This window comes from Gadus macrocephalus, chromosome 13 (genome assembly GCF_031168955.1).
Source record: "Gadus macrocephalus chromosome 13, ASM3116895v1".
NCBI lineage: Eukaryota > Metazoa > Chordata > Actinopteri > Gadiformes > Gadidae > Gadus > Gadus macrocephalus.
This window is the reverse complement of record NC_082394.1, coordinates 9268299-9287819: the sequence shown is the minus strand read 5'-3', so window position 1 is coordinate 9287819 and position 19521 is coordinate 9268299. Positions and strand designations below refer to the sequence as shown.

Sequence of the window (19521 nt, the reverse complement as noted above, 5' to 3'; positions counted from 1 at the left end):
TACCATGCAGCGGTGAGGTAGCATAGTCTGGATTTTTCATGGTAACTCGGCTTGGTAGCTAGCAAGTAGGCTAACCTATAGCCTCCACCCATTAAAACATACTTATAGATATAAGTGTGTTTTAATTATTATTAATAATGGCCCTGATCAAATTTAGATTGGACTACCCTGCCTGAGTAACCCGTGATGATACCAATTTGAGGTTTGTATTAACTATACAAATATAAGACATTTATTTAATCAATATTCTTTTGGATTTGAATGTTATCCTGTTTGCAAGTTATGTTCGTTGTTACCCTGATTCCCAGACAAATATGTCAGGTGGTGGTTATGGATGGGTGTTTGGATCGGCCCGTTATAGGCTACTTGGTGTAAGGCTTTAAGCTGATTTTTCCCTTTGCGTATTGCTTCTATAATGTAAAAGCTCTCGTTCTATTTATGTTTTATGTTTATCCATAGTATCAGATACAGTGGAAGTACTAACAAATACTGTACAGGTGTCTAAACTCACTCATTCAAAACCATTCCAATATACTCATCCCTCATTTGATTGAATTCCAAAGCGATGCTGTAGGTATCAAGTATTGTATTATCAAAGCCAAAAAACAGCAACACACAATGAGTTTAGTTCACAGATTTATTTATTCCACTTTGGCGTACATTTCAAAAGCAGCTGAAAATAAACCTGGTCTCAGATTTCGTTTGGTATGCTTTTCAATCTATGTTAATGGAGTTCATTAGTAGTCAAATGTCAGTGCAGAAAGTAAACATCTGTGGCATTCCTGAGTTATCAAGCCCGGTTCTTTGTTGGTATATATTTTCATAACCTCCTGTCATTGATATTTCACAGTGCAATTAAGAGAGTCACTAATGATCCTAGAAGCCAAATCCATGGCAGAGTGTAACATTACTTATAATAACTGTTCCAGATCACTAGTGACTGATCCCTTTCCATTGTTACTGTGCATTGGAATATGGAAAGCACCGCACACGGCGGTGTCTCGGGTTAAACCTCGATGAGTAGCGGGATCAGGTACTTCTTTTAATATTGCCTCCTGCTCACGGATGAGCTGGAGGATTTGATGATGGTGGCACCACCACCACTGCTGGAGCCATATCCACCGCCGATGCTACCACCATAGCCGCTGCTGCCACCAAAGCCGCTGCTGCCACCACCGTACCCGAAGCTGCCGCCGGAGTTGGCGCTGGCGTAGTCTATGGAACAAACAAACAAAAAGGATCAGAATCTGGACATCTGGCAGATAAATGGAGTTCACCAAATCCAAAATGTTTGCGTCATGCTCTATTGATTATTAATTTGCTGCTGATGAACGCAGTGTTTTGTAGTTGGCGCACTTACTGCTGCCACTGGTCTGCTGCACGTGGACTGTGTGAGTGGGGCCACCAGCTGTCAGCCTGTTGAACGAGTGAGGAGATATATTAGATTCACATAAAAAAAAAAAAAAAAAACAGGAATACAGAATTTCTTCGGTTGATGTCTGGTTTACTATAATCTCAGTTGTACTGTACCTGTCCTCCTCTCCTTCCAGGAGCTTCCTGTAGGTGGCGATCTCAATGTCCAGGGCCAGCTTGACGTTCATCAGCTCCTGGTACTCGCGCACCTGGCGGGCCATGTCCTGCTTGGCTCTCTGGAGGGCATCCTCCAGATCTCTGATGCGGAGCTTGGCGTCCTTCACTGCCAGCTCACCGCGCTCCTCAGCCTCTGCGATCTGTGCTTCCAGAGAAGCCCTCTGTGTGGAGGTATGATGATGATTATTTAGACAGGTATTCTTTCAGATGTCACCGATTCATATTGAATGAGGAACTGTAGTGAATATATACAGAGAGAGGGGTGGTGCCACATTACCTGTGTCTTGACGGAATCGATTTCGTTCTGAAGGCGGGCGATCATGCGGTTCAGCTCAGCCATCTCAGCCTTTGTCGAGCGAAGGTCCTCCCCGTACTGGCCAGCAGAGGTCGACATCTCCTCGTACTAGAAGGAGAAAAAAACGAACCTTAAACACAGTCGTTCCAAACAAAACAACCAAAGACCCGTGGCACTGTATAATCATGTTAAGCATATCATTGCACTGACCGGACCAACCAAAGTTCAGTCTCACCTTCTGTTTGTACCAGTCCTCGGCCTCTGCTCTGCTGCGGTTGGCGATGTCCTCATACTGAGCCCGCACTTCGGCGACGATGGAGTCCATGTCCAGGCTCCTGCTGTTGTCCATCTCCACGATGACTGAGGTGTCCTTGATCTGGCTCTGCAGCTCACGGAGCTCCTGGATATCCCAAATAATTTTTAAATAGTTGTTTAAAACTGTCCATTGCCTAATCATTATCGTGTGGTTTGTGCCCAAATAACACATTGATATATTACTTACGGTCTCATAGATGGCCCGGAGGAAGTTGATCTCATCCTGAAGTGCGTCAACCTTAGCCTCCAACTCGACCTTGTTCATGTAGGCACCATCGACATCCTGGAAAGAAAATCGTTCCAAACGTCACACCGATTGAATCACTTGAATGTACCCCTTATCGAACTACCCCAGTTGTCTTTCTCCTCCATTCCTACCTTCTTCAGCAGCACAAACTCATTCTCAGCTGCGGCACGCTTGTTGATTTCATCTTCATACCTTTAGAGGGACAAACCAACATTTTAAACAAGGTCACTCTTTTCCTTGGCCACAAGGGGATTAAAGTCTGGTAAGATCCTGCTGTAATTACTTTGCCCAAAAACACTCACTTGTTCTTGAAGTCCTCCACATTTCCCTGCATGTTCCTCAGCTCTCCCTCCATCTTCATCTTCTCATTGCCCAGGCCGTCGAGCTGTCTGCGCAGGTTGGAGATGTAGGCCTCAAACATGGCGTCGATGTTGGAGTGTGCGGTGGTCTGTTCCTGGAGCAGCTTCCACTTGGTCTCCAGCATCTTGTTCTGCTGCTCCAAGAAGCGCACCTGCAGAGCCACACCAAAGGTAGAATTTGTATTATAACTGTTTCAAAACGTTCAAAAAAAAACACAGAAATATTGAAAATGGGGATCCACAATGTTGTCTGGTTTTCTGATGGAATGGTCCTTCTGTGTTGCCACATTATAAATCCCCCCTCCAACAGCAATTGTAATTGGAAGCATTGTAAGTGGGTAGCTGAATTGAGTTGAACTCAGTAGTCCAACGAGGAAACGGAGGAGTAGGAGAAAGGTGAATTTGAGGGTGTGTCATGTGCACTGACTAATGTTTAACTTAACAGCTGGGTTACTCAGCCGATGACACACCCTCACCTGGATTGCTAAGCAGATAGCATCACAGGGCCGGGTGTGGCCAGCCACACCCTGTTCGCCACCTAAGTCGCTCGCTAAGTAGAAATGTTGTACACCCTGTCTATGTGGCTGCAACCTGTAGTAGCACGGGCGGAGATCCCATTGTTTGTACTTGAAACAAACCGAGTATTTTAGAGAGGGAAATTGTTTAAACTGATTCAAACTTGTTTATCCAGGCTGCTGGTATGTGGCTATGGGGGGAGGGGCGGGGGGGGGGGTTATGTGTGTGTATTTATCTGCTTCTGTGTGTTTGTGCGTGGAGCTATGTTTTTCTTGGAGTGCCGTGCTTAGGCATGACTCATCCTAAAACCTCTGTAGAGATAGGAAAGCCACACAGACATCCTAGACGATAAGAAAAACTAGGTGTGGCCGATGGAGCTATCATAAAGACAAAGCATAAGTACAGCAGGGAAATTTTGTAAGTCTGGTATAGGCCTATTGGGCCCGGTGCCATTTGTATTTCTTCCATTTGTATATTTGTTTTGCTCTAATGAATCCACAATCCTCACTACACCCCAGATAAGGTGTGTGTACTGGCTGTACAGTTAGATTTCAAAGAGGGCAAAACAGCCCGTTTCACTGGTCTGGCACTGTGTAGCAGAAGCCGACCCTACAGCTGGGTGATAGGCTAGCATTTGCAGACAGACTTTGGACCCATTGGGTGTATGTTGCAAATATATTCATACTAGGGCTGGCTGTCTGCTGGGCAATACACAGGCCCTTCAGATCGTTATGTGCCACACCCATGTTTAGATAGTGACTTTGAAGGCCAATATGGGGTGTCAAAGTGTTTAACTAATAAAAAATGGTGTTCCTTTTTTTTATTGCTGTCATTAGAATACGTCATACAATGTTCCTGAAGATACATGATCAGGCGCACACTGTGAACGTTGTGTAGTATATTGTGACTCACAGATCTGGAATTGATTTATTGATTACACGGCGGCAATAGAGATAAGCACCCGCAGATAAGTCCCATCACTTTGTCTGTGCCGTTGACTGACTCCGCCTCCATACATTATTGAAGGACGGAAGCATCGACAGCAAAAACCAGCGCAAAGGAAACCCAGGGACATGCGTAGAAATATCCTCTCTTAAGCAGCTTCAATAAGCAGCAACAGACTATATACTTTTCTTTTTACACAGAAGCTACCCATGATGTGACATTTGAAGACGTTCTGACACTGGCTTGTATGCACACCGGCCAGTAAGAACACACAAACCTGTGTGCAAACAGAGCACACTGTTGGCTGCAGGCCCTGTCAACGGGGAAGGGAACGGATACGGCCCTGATCCACTTACCTTGTCGATGAAGGAGGCGAAGCGGTTGTTCAGGGTCTTGATCTGGTCCTTCTCCTGGGTGCGGACGGCCTGGATCAGGGGGTCGATGTCCACGCTGACGGGGGCCAGGAGGCTCTGGTTGACTGTCACAGGTGTGATGGTCTGGTTCATGTAACCGGCGCCGCCGCCATATGACCCGCCACCGCTGGAGAATGAACCACCACCGCTGGCAAAGCCGCCACCGCTGCTGAACCCACTGCCGACTCCACCATAGTTGGAGCTTCTGACACTGAAGCTACTGCCCTGGTTGTTGCCAAAGCCTCCAGACCCGGAACGGATGCTGCGGGACACCACGGTGTTCCTGGAAGATGGTCCAGAGTAGGACTTGGCGCTGAAGCTTCTGCTCATGGTTGCGGTTTTAAGGGTGGTTGACTCTGCTTAAAAAAGCCGAAAAAGCTGCTGCTGGAGGAGGACAGGAGGCAGGAAGGCTTCCAAAGAGTAGTAAAGACCCTGTGAGTGACTTCCTTACTGGCTGTGTTCACTATTTATAGTGGTGGAGAGGCAGAGGGGGCGGGGCCTCCACCTGTAGCTTACTCTCACTTTCCTCTTGTGTCCACCTTGCAGTGTACCTCCCTCGGCCTCGGGCGGGGGGGGGGAGGGCAGGAGTGACTGGTCCTGTAAAACAGGTAGGGAGGGATTGGTACCAGATAAGCACTGTTGACACACCCTTGTCTGGCTGAAGAGAGAAACAAGGTTGTCCCTATCAATTCTCTTTAAGTTAATTACTAAGTTTATTAAGTTAGTTAAGTTTATTACTTTTTATGCAGCTCTTCTGTTTACTCTTCTGTCTACGAATTTGAACTTTTTTCTTTTAGTTATTTTATACGACAGATACCATGTCCTGAATTTGTATAGTTTATGTTAATACATACAAATCAAACAAAAAAAAACTAAAATCCAAAGTAAGTAGCAAATATACGTTCTGTGCAGTTTCCAAAATTAAAAAAAAACTGCAAATGAAAGTTTGTCCCTGAAAATAAGTCTTACCAGACTTTTGTTTTATTTATTTATTTATTTTTTCAGAAACACATTCCGTGCATTTTTACTCTGGTGTGGCACTTTGCTGTCGAGTTCCTCTTCCTTTCACGCTAATAGAAGAATCCACGCCTTTGTTATGAATGCTTATTTGTGCAGGTTATGTTTGCAACACCCCTGTCATTATTCAATCATATTTGACTATTAAGTTATTAAATAATGGTACAGCTGGTTATTGGACTCCCAATAGCGCTCCCATCAGCAGAAAGGCCCACAATGGCACCTGCATATGAGAATAATAAATGCTAGGCCGCACTATCTTACCGGTGAGGCACAAGCAAGTCACACATATATATCAGGGTATATATCATGCAGAGGCACTAAGCACGACAGCTAGAAAACCTTTGACTAGGAAAGACCAGCATACTTTCGGCCTCTTGAGTTACCTATGCAATAACCAACTTCTCTACGCAAACACATGCACACTCTCTCACATACACACACACATGTAAAAAAAAATAAATAAATAAACACATACAGACCCACACATGCACGAACACGTATGCTCCGACAAACCTCTTAACGCACACAAATGCATGCACACTCTGGCTAACCAACATCTACAGATACACATGCACACCCACATACCTAACCCAGGACACATGCGTCAGCTTGACATATTTATTTTCATTTAATAAACACTTCTTTGCTAACTCTGGAAGTGCACACAATTGAATGCAAACACTGGAAAGATAGATGGTGTGAGCATATGAAGTATGAAAGACCTGCACACGGAGTGACAAAGTGAGACAACATACAGGTTAGGGTAGACCTGGTTTCCATTAGCATGGCTGGAGGTCATTTTATCCTTTCTGTATTTACATGCAGAATGCTGATGCAGATAAAGTGATATTTTTTACTTTAATTATTGTGGTAAAAGTAAAGTAGACATACTTAAAATTAGTCATTCGTCTTCTTGCCCTTTATTTCATCTACTTATATGAGACCTCTTTAGAGACTGAATAAACTAAAACATGTATACGACAGCTTTATTGCCCTGGAAAATGTCATCTAACAAGTCTTTGTGATGTGACAGTGTTGTCAAATGCTTTAAATGTTGGAGATGAATTACAATAGAAAGTAGAAGTGGTTGGCGCAATTTGTGTTAAAAGCACTGAATGATGGCTTTGTTCTTGTTTGAGGATCACGCAGAACTGGAATGTGAATGTCTGAGAATCAGTGCCTGAGCTTATGATGGTGATTGATGAAAAATTATTTGATAGTGTCACATCTGCAGTTGTATTTAACTTCAAATTATTTAAATTATTTAAATTAATAGGAAGCTAATATCCAACTAGAATTAGTGTGGTGTTTGTTCTAAGAATTGCAATGAAGTCGCTTTTAAATATATTATCAACAATCTTTTTTGTATCGCCGTTGCTCAGGTCTGCCTCACTGCATGATGGCAGGGAGTGAACAAAAGTTGATCTGTGCCAGTAAGTTACCACTATTTTGTACTCCTTCGAACTGTGCACTCAGAAAAACCTTTAATCGTGAGTTGTCTGAGTTGACTTTTACAATGCGGCACAATCTTGTAGAATTGCATACTGGGAGTGCACACACTGTGTATATTTAAAGGTTTTTGTTGGTTCCTTAATTTCTCAGGTTCTACCGCACAATGGGAACAAAACCAATCACTCAAGGGAATTATCATATTCATAGGATTATACAGTGTAGTTTTCTTATGCAGCAGCATTGGGCAACTTGATTTCATTGTCTTTCATTTCACCTCTCTGACCGAACCAATGTTGAGGATCGTTTTGCACAGAGTTGCTTCACTCACAACACATGAATCCTATTTCATAAGGGAAATAATAAGTAAGAATTGATAGGCCTTGGGTCAAACTAAATAAGTAGGTGAACTGAAATTTCTTTGTACACTGACTCAGTTAATTTAATTAAAGTGGCAGTAAACAAATCATTTTTATTTCTGTGGTAATATATCTTCAACAACTTAATGATCTTGATTTTAATACGATTATGCTGTGGCCTGAAGCATTGCTGGAGGATAAGCAGCAAATCCCACAGAACAACTCCACTCCAGGATACCGCAATATGTATATTAAATAACTGCAGATATATCTATAATTTGATTATCAGCCGATATATCGATAAGTCTTTTTTACTCCCTTATATCTGCATCGGCTTCAGCCCCTAAAGTAGAGTATCAGTTGGGCTCTAGTATAATCCAATGGTTTTGTCTGTCTCCGCCAACCATTTTGGAAACTGATTATTCTTTTCGTTTATTTTAATTTACTGTTTGACATGATGAATGCGGTGCACCGGCAGGAAGGTGTACCCCTTTTTTATGTCTCAGTGTCAAATTCGAGGTGAAACAGGAGGTTCTACTAAGAGCTGGGAATGGTGGTGGTCTTTGGTGGTCTTTCTAAATGTTCTGTACCAGTACCATGTTCAATCTTAGCATTCAGCATGATTGACATAGTCAATCTCATTTTTGATTCAGATTAATTTAGTCAGGATTAAGGCGTGTGTAAAACTACTGGTTTGGGAAATGCCATTTCAGCAGATCCGGATTGAATGACAATTTATCTAAAATTAGTTTTAATCACTGTGAAGAAAACCAACCATATATGTAGTAGAGACTAAATGTGCCTTCCCTCCCACAGCAATTACAACTAAATGTATGTAAGAGCTATGTCTAAAGTATTTCTGCTACAAGCATTCATTGGCTCAACTTTCTGATTCTGGTGTTGCAGCAACAGGTTTCAGTAAGAATGCTTTTACAGAGCAGCCTAAAGGTGCGGCCACACCAGACGCGTATTTCGCGTACTTCGCGTATGAAATCGCCATTTTTTCCATAGGGAACCATTGGTTTACGGGCGTATTACGCGTATAAGCAACATTGTACGCGCGTATTGCGCGTATATTTACGCGCGTATATCGCGTACATTTCAAGAGTTCAAAAAATTGAACTTTTTACGCTCATACGCATGACGATTAGCCATGTTGCCCAATCAGCGTTGAGCTTGACCCGACGTCACTGGCAGAGAGTAGTGAGCTTGGACAGAAGCATACGGCCGACATCTTTCTTTATTCTGTGTGGAAATAGTAACATAGTTACGCCATTAAATGCTTTTATGGAAACATTTCTAGCGAGAAATGTGCATTTTACTTTCATAATGTTCGCTCGGTGAATGTGAAGGATGTTTGGTTTGATAGTTATGACGAAGAGGGAACGCTCCGTTCACTTGCATGGACAGAGTCTCTGGTTACTAAGCAACCTCAACGTCTTGGCGGACTATTTCTCTGCTGATCAACACTACAGACACTACACGAACAGAAATGGAGGTGGATCAAAATATCATCGTCGCCGTGTGCGGCCGTCCTGTCCTGTACGACACCACGATGGTGTCGTACAGGGACAGGAACAAAACAGAGAGGGCGTGGGTCGACGTGGCAGAGGATATTGGCGTTCCTGGTGTGTGTGTGTGTGTGTATTTTGCTTGGCTTCAGCTATCGGTTGTGTTCTACTATGAAAAAAGTTAGCGCCAGTTAGCGGTAGCACCAGTTAGCATTAATATTAAGTGATACTACTACAACAGACTGTCCCGCTTGTCAGGTTACACAACTTAATATGTATATATGTTCTTGTCAGTGGACGTATGTCGCAGGAGGTGGAAGTCACTCAGGGACAGGTATAGCGCGTATTGCGCGTATGCGACCATTTTTGACACAAAATGGTCAAGCAACATTATACGTGCGTATCTCGCGTAAAAAGTACGCGAGATACGCGTCTGGTGTGGCCGCACCTTTAGGATCATCCAGACCTGTTCAACAGATCAAACCACAATGGGCTGTGGTAATTGACCTTATTGCTTCAACATTGTTATTCTACTTTTTCTTGTTTTATTTTAAAAAGCTGGAATAGCCATCCAAGAAATAACTTATGTAAGTGCTTCAGGGATTTAACAATAAGAATCTGATAATGAAGAATTTGAATTCTTTCTTTCTTTCTTTCTTTCTTTCTTTCTTTCTTTCTTTCTTTCTTTCTTTCTTATTCTCTACAAATTTTGGGACCTAACTCTTATACACGTTCAGAATAGCTTGGAATCCCGCGCTTCTTTTCAGATTTTAAAAATATTTTATACTTTTTTAAATATTCTACTTTTAAAATACTATATTTTTTCAACATGGGAGTCAATGGGTGGACTGGCTTCGTTTTCAGCTGTTTTCATTGAAGACGTCTGCCCATTCTGACACTTTTACTCCATAAGACATCGTAACTTAATCTTTTTTCAACCATTTTTCGTTCAAACCATTTAACAAATCTACACACTTTTATCTTCAATAATATTCATGCGGAATTTCGATATCATTTAAACTTTATTCAGAATCACAGTTTTGGTTTCATACCAGCTTTGTTTTCAGTTGGTCTTATTGATTTACGTTGACGCTGGAGCGTGAGGACGTTCAGCAGTGTTGCCAGATTGGGCCGTTTTTCCCGCCAGATGGGCTACTTTTGGAGGACGTTCAGGCAGTGTTGCCAGATTGGGCTGATTTCACCGCTCTATTGGGCTACTTTTAATAACGCACCGGCTCGCTATTCTCTTAGGCCCCGTCCACACTAACCCGGGTAAATCTACAAACGCATAAATATTTATCCGTTTAGCCCTTCTGTCCACACTAAAACTGAGAATTCCATCACTGAAAACGATGCTTTTCGAAAACGATTGCAGAGGTGGATAAATGTGAAAACGCTGGGTTTGCGTTGTAGTGTGGACAGGGTAGACGAAGCTTTCAGAAACGATCACGTTCGATTGCCATGACGCTGCCACAAGCATAGGCTCGAGACTGAGACGCTCATCAAAAAAATGGCAGGGGAAATGCAAATGATGATCTCTCTGTACAATGTACTAATTTATCTCCAGATACAACTTTACATATTGGCTCAAACATATTCGTTGCTCTAACGCCAGAGGCGAGCGCTGTACTAGATGTTTTTATGTGATGGTTAAAAAACCCGAAAGACGGCAGTTCAAACCGTACTTAGAGCGGCGTTTCTGGACAAGACCGGGTCGATTAACCAGCTGATCAAATGTAATCTAAACAGAGAGGCGTGGCGGAGTTGCGTAACCATTTTTTTTACATTTACCCGGGTTAGTGTGGACGGGGCCTTAAAGACACACACGCACGCACGCGCGCGCACGCAGTGCAGGGCAATACATTTGACCTTTCAGATTCTTCAGTTCAATTCATTTTACATTTCTGCATTTTTAGCAATGCTTTGTGCTTTTCCTCAATAGTATCCGTCTGTTTCCTGCAAGACGGAGGCGTGACTTGTAGTAGGCGTAACTTGTAGTAGGAGGCGTCTCTTGTACTTTTCTAAATCGCGAAGTGTGACTTGTAGTAGGCGTAACTTGTAGTAGAAGGCGTGTCTTGTACTTTTCCAATTTGCGGAAGTAGGCAATAGTATCCGCCATGCAAGACGGAGGCGTGACTTGTAGTAGGAGGCGTGACTTGTAGTAGGAGGCGTGTCTTGTAGTAGGAGGCGTGTCTTGTACTTTTCTAAATCGCGGAAGTGGGAGGCGTGTCTAGTACTTATAGAGTATACAATACTTTTTTTACCGCGAAAAGAGGAAGATCTTGCGTGGATCGCAATTTAGAAAAGTACAAGACACGCCTCCTCCTACTACAAGTTACGCCTACTACAAGTTACGCCTCCGTCTTGCAGGACGCAGACAGACCCTACTCCTTTTCCTTCAGCTGTCACTTTATTTGTTTCCAACCATTTACATTTTCTTAAATGGTGTGCATGTTTACATTGTTTACTTACTACATTTAGACTTTTGAAACTTTGTTCAAATCCCTTCACTTGATTTAAGCCATTTAAAGTTTCTTTATGTCTTAATCTATGTGGCTTTATTAAAATATTTTCAACCTCACTTTGCACTACTATATTTTCTGCAGGAAATGCATTTTCTAGTTTTTTTTAGTGGTTCTTGAACTATCTTTAATAATCTACATATTTTTGCATCACTACATTGGATGATCTGAAGTTGGAAAGTAGAGGGATAGATGTTGTTTTAGTTGTACCTTTTCGTTTTCAGGTCTACCCCCATGCCATATTTCCAATGACCCCTAGGGGAACGTGTACCCCCACTCCGGTGTACTGATTGGGTTGTTTTGAATTTGGACCCCAATGTTTGCACTCTACCTGTAGGCATTCCTGAGCAAGCAAGACCCATAGCCCGTACCTGCCTGTACCTGATCTTAAGTAATATTAAATAATAAATGAACTTGTTTTTTCCCCTGGTAAGATCATCTGCCAGTACAGCTTGGGCCACAATTGCTACGCTGACCAAGCCTGATACAATCTCAACCCAGACCATCCCAACCAAACCCCAGCTCCCCACCCTAATCCCGTTTAATGTGGATGCTAGTAAAACCACAGAGCTTGTGGTTCTGGCATCCAAGGCATTGCTCCGGGAGGTAACCCTGAAGTCTGCGACAGACTTCAAGGAAGGCTCACACTTCAGGCCAGATTCGAGCCGGACATAAAATCTGCCCTTGTACCCTCTGAAAAATATCTCATCTACTCATCATCCCTCCACTGGCTCCCAGTCAAGTCCCATGTTACTTCCAAATTCCTACTCCTCACCTACAAGTCCTATCCATACCTCCGCCACACTTTAGCCCCCTTCGCAGAACCTCTGTTACTCTAACAAGGTACTGCTAACCACCACCCACACCAGTTTGCAGACTTTTGGGATAGAGCTTCAGGACGGAAAAACTCCTCCCTACTGAGCTCTCTACTGGTTCCATTGAGTTCTTTAGCAAGGGGCTTTTATCAGCCAAAAACCTTTGGATTACGTTACAGATTGTGCTTCCCTGAAGGAAACATTACATGTACTTCCTTGAGTATATTACAAAAACAGCGGTTGTGTATAAGCCCACTTAGTCAAGTCCACAAGTCCATAGCCGAGAGAAACGTTTGCTCTCATCTTGTACGTGACAATCATGGACAAAGCACAGACATAGTTGAGGTCAGGAGAATTTTTTTAGCATGCGGCACAAGGGTGATACCGCTGCTATTTGCAGACGATGTTGTACTTTATACTTCATTGCAGAGTGACCTCTAGCACGCTGTGGAAGCTGTTCACAGTCGTGTGTGAAGTGGTCAGTATGCCACTCCACATCTCCAGGTCTCCAAGAGGGATCCCCCCCTAGAGGAGCTGCATAGGAAGGTGCCAGGAAAAGGGTCCCTGCTGCTCTACCGAACCTGCTTTCACTGCGATTGATTATCAACTTTTGGGCATGAATAGCCACAGGCCACAGGACAGAATTGGAGTGAGGCCGTGGCTACGCTTAATACTTCCATTTTAAAAGCTGCTGTCACAACCAATGGTGTCAGCTAATGTCGACCAACTGGTTATTTGTCATTTCCGATCGTGCCCGCAGTAGATGCAATAGAAAAATGCTCTACCAATGGAGTAAGCCACAGCCAAAACCATTCATTGAAACAATGCAGAATATATTTTGACTTATTTCATTAATCACACTTTGAGCTCGGCCTCACTAGAGATTTAAACAATAACTAAAATCAAGACTGGGATTATATTTGTATTATTACTGTAATCATCACCAGGGACGACAAGTCAAAATTATCCAGATGGTATCATACCATTTTCCATGCTTTGTCAATGATATACATACGACGAGTTCTACAGCTTTACGATATGACACACATCTCCACCAAAAACTCAATAGCAATACAAAAATATATATCGATCCTCAGTCCTCCGTACTGCTATGTCTTCATTAAATGAGGAAACACCATCAGATTGTCAAAGCTTTTTGACAGAGAGTCACACCCTTTCAGGCTTGCTTTAGCTTCCCCATAGAGATGTGGGTGTGTCTACTTGGACATTTGGTTGAATCAGATTTGACACCGAACTCAGGCTTTCACCACCTTTAACGGTGCACACCCATGAGAGCTATCATCGTCTAGAATAACACTGCAAAAAAAATGTGGTTAGGCAGCAATGAACGCATAACAAACGCTAAACAAGGGCTCCTGTAGCAAAAGCAGAGATCATTATATCCTAATGATTGTGAAAATTACAAGAGTAAATGTTAAGTGAAAAATATTTATAAATAGTGATAAATCCCTCATTGTTCTGGATTAGTGGCCCTTCAACTCTACAACATCCCATGCACAACAGACATAATTCCAGTGCATGTGCTGACATGCATTAGACCAAAGGGACACACCTTAACAGTGTGTTTCTTTGGTAATAGACAGACACAATGAGTAATGTCTTTCCAATGAATTAGCTCGCCAACAGAACCCAGAATTCATGAATGAACGAGCAGTTACCAATACTATACACCTGTTTTTGTGTGAGAGTGACTGAGTGTGATGATGTTAGTCAACAGTGTAGTAGATGTGCAGGTGCAATATCTTCCTAGAATTGTATCTGTTTTGAGTGGAACACATCTGTTCCACTCTACCGTCATCAAACCAACCGTATGTTACCTGACGTGCTTTGGAAAACATCACGCTGTTAGAATCGATTCACAGCACTTTGGGAATCTGACTAAGCTGTGCCGGGCCTTGCCTCTGGCTCACCCTCGTCCGCGTCCACGCTTCTCATGTAAGACGCTCGATGGTCTCGCAAATCAGACCAAAGGCTTCTGGGTCTAAGATAAAACACTTCATGACTGCTGGTATCACACCCAGAGAGAACTCTTGCCTTTACCCCTACACAGGGAATCCATTTCCTGGACTCCACCCCTTAATCTATCGCCCGTCTGACTCACAGGAGCCTACACTACAACTGAACTCACATACTCATTAACTCACACTTTTGCCCACGTCTATATTCATTCATCGTTGTACTGGCTTCCTGTGGGTTTGCCTATTTAAAGAATTGAAAGAAAAGAGTGTATTTTTGTGTGCATATGTAGAGGAGTGAAATTAAATGCATGTATCATTAATGATGTACTACTAGAACCCTTGAATATCTTCAGTTTCACATGCTCCTTTTCCACAGCCGATATGACAACTTCATGTTTGTTGCGATTATTACACATTGCCTAGCAACCAATTTCTCGTCATTACGTGTTTTGTTTTGTTTTGTGTGGGGTCTGTGGGGAGGGAGAGGGAGTAAGCGAGAGAGATGGAAAGGCAGGGATTTGGTAATTATGGTGATTAGGTTGTCATCTCGCACTGCCACTTCAAAGTGGTTTGTGTTTCTGAACGAATAACGCATTGAACGTTTTCGGACACGGACACACAAAAGGTTGTAAAATGAGACGGGACATGGAATCTAGTTTCTCCAGTGGTGGCTGAAGGTGTGTCTGGTACGCTCATTTCAACATGTGAGGACAAGTAACAATTTCACCGCCGACCCCACCTACCCCCTCTCCTCATAAACCGCACACACCTCCTCTTTACCTTCTCACCTAGGCTTGATTTGGGCCTCACTCTGCTCATGCTATTACTAAATCTAAGATGTTTAATGTATCCCAACACTGACTTCTATTGCTGTCATGTACAAATCGTACCCGATACCGAACAATATGTCCCAAAAAAAATAAACATCTTGGGAAATTATTTTCTTGATTTTTTTCAACCAGGCTTGGTCTCATTGAGATTACACCTGGCCAAGACAGCAGTAGCATACGATAGAAGACGGAAAGGCTTGTCTAATAAATTGTCTTGTAAAAGCTGTGCTGGTGAGGGTGCAGGGTAACAATAATAATGAGTGAGAGTCAGAGTTACAGCTATTGATTACTGACGGTCAAAGTTAGTTTTATTTATTGGTTTCGAAGTATTTGTTAGGGTTGTTTGGCCGCTTTCAGATATTTAAGATCTAAATGATGTCTGCTATTATAAGCCATTATAACAAACAATTGTGTTTGTGTGTATATAGAAGTACAGATACTTCCTTCAATAATGAGGTGGAAGAGTTTAAAACATGAAAATAACGAGTACAAACCTCTGCTCTAATTAAGCCTATAAACTCTTTAGTTAGAACTTCCCTCATCTCTACAGGAGTTTAATCCATCCTCACACACCTTGCGACTTATTCTCCCATAGACACCATTTTTCTGCAGTGGATTCTCCGCAACCACCTTTGCTCTGACCACAGTCCATGTGATAATGTCTGTCCGTCTGCATGTTTGAGTATCCATGCGTTCGATTGTGAGTGTGCGTGAGTCGGTGCGTGCATGTCTTTGCATGTTTGCACATGCATGCGTGTGTGTGTGAGTGTACGTTCATGAAAGAGAGATGGACACAATAGTCGTAGCAAAAAGGTGCATAACTCAGGACACACCGTGGTCAGTGCTGCTGGCTTCGGGATGCTCTTCATTATCCAACCATTGGTACACCGAACCCGTATTTCAATACAATTTGCATTCTGCCCTCCATCCAGGTGAGGGCCGACAAACTGGCTAAGGGACTCTCGCTTGGGGAGTGAGCACTCGTCCCATGTGATCTGTGGTGCTGATAGGGTTAGGGCAATGGAAACACCTTTGAGAATCCTTCCTTGCTATCGCTGATCTAGGGTGTTGGCCAAGACAGCTTTGTAATCTGTGTGGACTGATACTAAGCTACATGCCCAGCCTCACAGACAGACAATGAGTGTGTGTGCGTGCGTGCGTGCGTGCGTGCGTGCGTGCGTGCGTGCGTGCGTGCGTGCGTGCGTGCGTGCGTGCGTGCGTGCGTGCGTGCGTGCGTGCGTGCGTGCGTGCGTGCGTGCGTGCGTGCGTGCGTGCGTGCGTGCGTGCGTGCGTGCGTGCGTGCGTGCGTGCGTGCGTGCGTGCGTGCGTGCGTGCGTGCGTGCGTGCGTGCGTGCGTGCGTGCGTGCGTGCGTGCGTGCGTGCGTGCGTGCGTGCGTGCGTGCGTGCGTGCGTGCGTGCGTGCGTGCGTGCGTGCGTGCGTGCGTGCGTGCGTGCGTGCGTGCGTGCGTGCGTGCGTGCGTGCGTGCGTGCGTGCGTGCGTGCGTGCGTGCGTGCGTGCGTGCGTGCGTGCGTGCGTGCGTGCGTGCGTGCGTGCGTGCGTGCGTGCGTGCGTGCGTGCGTGCGTGCGTGCGTGCGTGCGTGCGTGCGTGCGTGCGTGCGTGCGTGCGTGCGTGCGTGCGTGCGTGCGTGCGTGCGTGCGTGCGTGCGTGCGTGCGTGCGTGCGTGCGTGCGTGCGTGCGTGCGTGCGTGCGTGCGTGCGTGCGTGCGTGCGTGCGTGCGTGCGTGCGTGCGTGCGTGCGTGCGTGCGTGCGTGCGTGCGTGCGTGCGTGCGTGCGTGCGTGCGTGCGTGCGTGCGTGCGTGCGTGCGTGCGTGCGTGCGTGCGTGCGTGCGTGCGTGCGTGCGTGCGTGCGTGCGTGCGTGCGTGCGTGCGTGCGTGCGTGCGTGCGTGCGTGCGTGCGTGCGTGCGTGCGTGCGTGCGTGCGTGCGTGCGTGCGTGCGTGCGTGCGTGCGTGCGTGCGTGCGTGCGTGCGTGCGTGCGTGCGTGCGTGCGTGCGTGCGTGCGTGCGTGCGTGCGTGCGTGCGTGCGTGCGTGCGTGCGTGCGTGCGTGCGTGCGTGCGTGCGTGCGTGCGTGCGTGCGTGCGTGCGTGCGTGCGTGGGTGGACCGAGTCAGTTTGTCAAGAGGGAATTACCTCAGATCCTACTACTATAGGTAGGAATGCACGATGAAGGAGCGCCAACATCATGGTCATGTTGGCCCAGCTCCTGAGACCTGAGGAATCGTCTGTGTGTCCCCCCCCCCCCCACTAGCCCTCAGCCGCCACACCTGGAATGACAGATAAGTGGTGGTGCATGGAACATAACTTGGCAACGCCCTAAGGGTCCACCTGAGAAAGCTGCAGATCTGCATAGTTGTACAGCTGGTCAGAACAGGTTTGGACAGACTGTGTGCCACAGCCTGCTGTGTCGCAGCTTGGTTCAGAGTCAAATTGTCACCCAGTCTGGCACCTATGGGCAGAGCTACCCTGGCAGTTTAATTGTTTCAAGCTATCGTCATTTCCTTTGCATCCCAAGCTTCTATAAAGAAATTTCTCTCATGACGTTTACGGAGGAACCCCGTTTGGGGTGTGGAAGAGAGGCACGCCTTAGACTTGCTTCTGGCTTAAGCCAAAACGCCTAGACGTTCTTCAATGAGAACTATGATTGATAGGAGTTTATATAGCTACTTGTTCAGACTGATCCAGGTCCAGACTATTTGGCAGAACATCATGTTATGCCTGGGGTACCTTATGTCTTACAGTGATTTGCAGCCAATTTCTTTTATTAGATTTGAAAAATGACGATCCCAAAACATGTTACCTGGAAGAAGATCAGACACAGTAACAGTTTATTACAAACACACCTTCTATTGCTTTGAGCGCTATAATTTGGCCACACGCAGCCTTGCCTTTCTCTCTCTACCAAATATCATCAGAATCTATTATCAAAGTGTTGTGGAATTCTGTTACCATCGAAAAGAGGATCTTTGCTGCTGACGTCTTACCCTATCTCCAAAGCCACTCCTGCATTTTGTTCATTCATTTGCATTGTTGCAATTTTCAATTCTGTAAAGACATTGTTCAAAAGCAATTATCTGTGGGAAATGCAAACCATGTCATCAAATGATCCGTGGGAAGGTTTCTTGGTATTTCACCTTTGCTTTGATAGATGTATCCGAACCGTGTGATAAGGCTCACCTTGTATGTCCTCCTTCTGGCCTCTTTCTGCGTCTTTCTTTCCTCCACACAGGCCCCATGTAGGACGTGTGTGGCCTCCTCATTTCTGAGGCGTTGTGTGCAGAAGCAGAACGAGCTGCAGGGAACAGAGAGACATTAGAAAGAATCATCTTAGAGTCTACAGGTCCCACTACTGCTGACCAACTTATTGTTTGCCAGGCAATTATCCAGCATCATGATTGGCAGAAATATGAAGCAAAGAAAGCAAAATGCCACGCTCACCCGGATTTGATATTAGGTGGGGAAAATAGTTACAACCCAATGTCAAGGAGCTGGCCAGGAGATGTTATCATCAATACATATTTGTTTAGGACACACACCTTTGCATTCAATACTCATAAATCTTTCCTCCTTAGTTTGACTAATCCAAATCTTCTCTTTCTTATGTACATTCCTTCTTAAAGCAAGTGTGTGTGTGTGTGTGTGTGTGTGTGTGTGTGTGTGTGTGTGTGTGTGTGTGTGTGTGTGTGTGTGTGTGTGTGTGTGTGTGTGTGTGTGTGTGTGTGTGTGTGTGTGTGTGCAGTTGCATGCAGTTCCACTTTACTACCTAAGACATATCTGTTAAATTGTTTAAATAACTAATATTATAGGTGTGGCCGTCAGGAAGAATGGATAGCATTCTGAGGTGGAGTTAGCCTCTAGGTATAGCAGACACTCATAATTCATGTTCAAGCATTTTACAATACCAGACCCTTAGTACAAGACAATACCAGACCCTTACCAGTCCTTAGTTCCTTTTGTTTCACACCGCTAAAAAATTAACTCTCTTATACATTATATACAATATAGACCACATACACTTGTGCACGTACAGAATTATGCGCACACACACACACACAATACACGCACACACACACACACACATACACACACACACACACACACACACACACACACACACACATTGGTTCACACTTGCACTGTGCTTCTGTTCATTAATGTATAATTTGCATTGTAGAAAAATAGTAGAAAAAGCATTGTAGAAAAAGTAGTAATTTATTCCTTCTCTCTAACCCTGCATTCACATACAAACATACCACACCCATCCCACATGCACAACCACGAGATGCTTTCACAAAACAGGACAGACTTAGATCGCTGCTTGGTTTTTGCTAGTTTTG

The 19521-nt window shown here is 44.6% G+C and overlaps 1 protein-coding gene across 1 annotated transcript; it reads right to left on the bottom strand.

The window, feature by feature from the left end:
• Positions 1-623: 623 nt before the first annotated feature.
• Positions 624-5132, bottom strand: LOC132470656 (intermediate filament protein ON3-like). The gene is made up of 9 exons (XM_060069461.1): positions 4624-5132; positions 2750-2958; positions 2579-2639; positions 2388-2483; positions 2121-2285; positions 1868-1993; positions 1531-1751; positions 1361-1416; positions 624-1215 (listed from the first exon to the last, which is right to left on the bottom strand). The coding sequence occupies exons 1-9, from the start codon at positions 5008-5010 to the stop codon at positions 1043-1045; spliced, it is 1494 nt and encodes a 497-aa protein (XP_059925444.1). The 5' UTR covers positions 5011-5132; the 3' UTR covers positions 624-1042.
• Between the last annotated feature and the right edge of the window lie 14389 nt (positions 5133-19521).